At 47.6% G+C, this 4,322-nt stretch overlaps 1 protein-coding gene and 1 pseudogene across 1 annotated transcript; one reads left to right on the top strand and one right to left on the bottom strand.

Moving 5' to 3' along the window:
- Window positions 1–219: 219 nt before the first annotated feature.
- On the bottom strand, window positions 220–1,490 carry LOC119526589 (myelin-associated neurite-outgrowth inhibitor-like). The gene is made up of 2 exons (XM_037825815.1): window positions 1,487–1,490; window positions 220–824 (listed from the first exon to the last, which is right to left on the bottom strand). The coding sequence occupies exons 1-2, from the start codon at window positions 1,488–1,490 to the stop codon at window positions 220–222; spliced, it is 609 nt and encodes a 202-aa protein (XP_037681743.1).
- Window positions 1,491–3,467: 1,977 nt separating this feature from the next.
- LOC119528107 lies at window positions 3,468–3,833 on the top strand (annotated as a pseudogene).
- Window positions 3,834–4,322: the final 489 nt, after the last annotated feature.

Genomic DNA, 4,322 nt, shown 5'->3' with positions numbered 1-4,322 from the left:
CCAGGCAGTTCACACAAAATAGGATTTGCTGTAAGACCAACCCAGAGTTAGCTGAAGGCCACCTGCACTGAGGCCTGCTGGGCCAGAACGTCACAGTGTTTAGCTAAGTGTCGAGGGCGTTAAGAGTCCTCGTTGGAGGCACGAGACCTGCAGCACCAGCTGTGGAATCTCCGTGATGTGACTGCATAGCTCCTACCTCAGACCTCTGCAGAGTGATCATCACTGAGGGATCGCGTAGCTGTAGGTGACTGTTCCTGGGGACCAGTACATGGGCAGAGTGACGGGGTGGGGGGCGACAGGAGTTAGGGAGTGAGTAGTCGGCAGAGTGCCTGCTGACGTGGCCATGGTGGTCCCAACCACCGTGCCCTTGGTGACCCCTTTGCCCCTGGGCGGTGGGATGGGTGCAGGGTCCACCGAGGCCGGCGTGCCTTTGGGCTGCACCACCGCGGTGCGGTGGACGACGCGCGGGGGCGCTGCATACAAGGGCTGAGTGTGGGAAGGGCCTCGCTGCACACACGGGCTCTGCTGGGAGTGGGCCTTTCGCACGCGGTACCCGGCAGTCTGGTAAGGGCTGGGGGAAAAGAAATACGGCGGCACCGCCCCACTGGTGGGGGAACAGGACACTTTGTAAGGTGTGCCAGGAGTGTAACATGTTTGGAAGGCAGGATTTGCTCCCTGGTACATATGAGGAGAACAGGCAAGAGCTGCTGCGTAGCCCATGGGGAAACAGGCGGCCCTCGGCAGCAGCCTGGGCCTCGGCGACCAGCGCGCGCTGGCTGGGGGTCGGCCGGGGGCTCGGGGGCTCGGCGAGGGCACGCGACCACCTTCCGGTCGCCCCCTCCGCTGGGCCCGGCGCACCCGCCCCTTCCTTTCGTGAGATTTTGATCATTCTTAGACAATAAGTCTTTTTGTCACCTCTGGCAAAAAAGAACATAGTCTCATTCAAGTAATTAAGGTATTTAACCCCATGTTCCAGTTAATGCATTAACTTCATTTAAATACCGAACTTCTCGTCTCCCTGCTTGGGCCTTCTCGGGCCCACAAGTCACACTTTGTCTCTTCTACCCTTTCCTGCCAACCTTCTAGTTTCAGAGTGTGTTTGCCTCTTTGTGTGTGTGTGTGGGGTGATCGTGGCTGTGGGGAGCTGGAATAAGAGGCAAGAAGTCTTACTTGGTAGGCACTGCTGCAGTTTGGTGCTGGTTTCCTCTGGCTGCGCAGATGTTTGAAGCTCTTTCTCATGTAATGCTTTTGAAGGGTCTGCAGAGACTGCCCCCACATTTCTGACAAACTCTCACCTGCAAACAAATAGCTCCTCCGTGGGCCACTTAGGTTTCTGCCCTGGATCCATGAATCCACAGGTGTGCCTCCAGCCTCCTTTTGCTGAGGACCCTCCACCCCTCCACCCCTGCAGGTGAATCTCCCGGGCTAGGGCTCTTTAAATTGTCTTTCACCTTTTGCTTCATGTTTGTCCCATAGAAACACTCACCCATAATTTGGCTGGACAAACACCTCTCTGCCCCACAGAACTCACAGACTCCAAGAGACTTGGGTCAAGTTCTACAGGAGCTCCTTGCAGCCCTTCTCACTGGGTTTGAAGGCAAGCAAGCACCCATCCACGTATTTGTCTTCTGTGGATATGGGGGCAGGAGTAGGGCGGAATCATAATATACCACCAGTTCTCTCTGAAGAGATCCTCTCCCTCTTTAACAATCTGTAGTCTCCTCAACCTCAACCATAAATGGGAAAAAGACCAAGAGTCTCAAAACCAGCCCTGCACAAACTTCCTATGCAAGTTTGCCATGGCATCCTTGGCAAATACCACACACTGGTTGGCTTAAATAACAGGAATTTATTGGCTAACAGTTTGGAAGCTGGAAGTCCAGATCAACATATTGGCAGGCCATGCATTTCTAAGTCTGTGGCATTCTGATGCTGGCTTGCTGGCAATAAATCTCTGCCTCTGTCACAGAGCAGTCCATCTTTTTCTGTGGCTTGTACTTCCATGTTCAAATTTTGTTTGCTTATAAAGACTCCAGTCATACTGGATTAAGGCCTACTCTGATAGTTTGGTCTCATCTTAACAGGGTCTTTGAAGATCCTATTTACAAATGAATTCACACCCATGGGCCCAGGGGTTAGGACTTGAACATGTCTTTGTAGGGGACTTTATCCAATCCACCAGAAAGTTCTAGACCATCACCTATGCAAGTCCTAGACATCTCTTAAGGAAATTCTGACAATCTATCCAAGTCCAGCAATTCACCTTAAGTCCTTAAATGCAGCACTATTATATTGGGTCCTATTTTTTATTTTATTTTAAACATCCTGTTTTAGCAATAACTATAGAGGCATCTGGGAGCTTGGTGAACCCTCACCCGTGTATGGCACTAGGCTCCCTTGGTGTGGAAGAAGCTCTCAGGCAGACAAGAAGAGAGACATATAGGCACTTGAGGGACCAGAAACCATCTCCACAGCTGTGGAACATGGGTGGACTGAGGGTATATAAGGTGAGACATAAACAACTGCTACCATTGCACACAGGCTGACAGAAAGTGCTGAATAAAAACCAGTTGGGTTTTGCTTTTTTTGAACATGTAGGTTTTTCCTTCTCAGACCTGTTTCTTCTGGATTTTCCATGCTTCCCTGCAATTTTGTGAAACCTTGTTCAGTGACTAGAAGCTTCCATTGGTCTGGTTTTATGATCAAATGCATGATTTGTTTCTTGTAGCAAAAGTAATAACCCTCCTGTTTAGTATGAAAGTATTTTATTGGAAATTAATAACTTTAGAGTGAGGAGAAGGAAGCCAAGGTCAGTGTCTCTCTGAGTCACCTAAATATGGCATGTCCTGGCTAAGGAAAAATGAGACACAGTTTTGATTCAGGACATTTAAGTGGCAATGGGATTCACTTTTGGTGGGGCTCCCTTTTCACAGACTTAAGTAGCCTGGATCCTGGATTCTGCAATGAGCAGGATTCCCGGGAGTGGCCCGGTGTCCGGGGTCTGTTGCCCATAAAAGGCCTTCCAGAATGGTTCATTCTGCACTCATGGCCACCCCCAGAGAAGTCTAGGTGGATCCCCAGAAACTTGGGAGTCCCAGTTGTCCCAAAGTACCATAGTCATGGGTGATCTGAGGCTTCTCTCTGAGGCAGAGCAGCCTCTCAGGAGAAGCTAATTTTCCTTTCTTCTTCTCATTGCAACAGGTTGGGGGACCCATTTTCTGGGGCTAAGTGGGCCCAGTGCCTGAGAATCAGGATTAGAGATGGTGTCTGTTGCTAACTTAGGTACTGAGCTTGCAGGGGAGGTATGGAGAGAGGAGGGAGAGTGGTGCAAGAAACCCTCAGCCTGACAAATGGCTGAAGGCTAGACAGTGGTCAAGAATAGAAGAGAAAATGCGAAGTTATCCCGTCAAATTCTACTTGTTCCTAAAGTATCAAGAAAAGACAGCGGTAAGTCTTGTGCCACAGTCATGGCGGATGTAATGGAGTTGCCGAAGCAGTGCATCAGTGTGAGCATGCTAGCTCAGTTCATTGACCAGCCTGTATGCTTCGTAGGGAGGATGGAAAAGATTCATCCCACTGGAAGAATGTTTATTCTTTCAGACGGTGAAGGAAAAAATGGAATTATTGAGTTGATGGAGCCTCTTGATGAAGAAATCTCTGGAATCATGGATGTAGTTGGAAGAATGAGAAACAAGGCAACTATCATATGTGCATCTTAGGTCCATTTTAAAGAAGATAGCTATCCTTTTGATCTTGGACTCTGCAATGAAGCTGTGAAAATTACTCATGGGTTCTCTCAGTTTTTTCCTTTGGGGATTGTGCAGTATGATTGACCTTGATGAATTTTTAATGATTGTGAATGATCTGCATTAAAGACTGTTAAAGGAAGCCTCTGATGTTTGAGGGAGAAATCCTTGTGATTTCTAATATTTAATTTGCTCTTTTTAAAATTCCATTTACCTAACCGTAGATAGTCCAATCCAATCTTTGATGAAACTGGTACATTGACATTTCGCACCTAAGGAGCAAAAGTTCTCTTATAAAGAATCACTTCTCTAGTGTACAGTCAGATTAGATCAAGAGCAAAGCAATGGTCTGAGTTTAGTTTTCTGTTTTATTACTAAAAATTAAAACAGAATGTACTGTTGAATATTTCATTCTTATTCTTTTAGTCACATATTGAAGTACAAACTTAGAATTTCAAGGCTGTAAGGTCAGGACTTAGACCTACCAGTATGAAACCCTGGGCCACCTCTGTTAAGGATGTACTCTCTACCTCACATGCTGTACCATGTAGTTACTTCCTTGACATTCTATGCAAA

This window comes from Choloepus didactylus, chromosome 1 (genome assembly GCF_015220235.1).
Source record: "Choloepus didactylus isolate mChoDid1 chromosome 1, mChoDid1.pri, whole genome shotgun sequence".
In the NCBI taxonomy this organism is placed as follows: Eukaryota; Metazoa; Chordata; class Mammalia; order Pilosa; family Megalonychidae; genus Choloepus; species Choloepus didactylus.
This window is presented reverse-complemented; position numbering and strand designations above follow the sequence as displayed.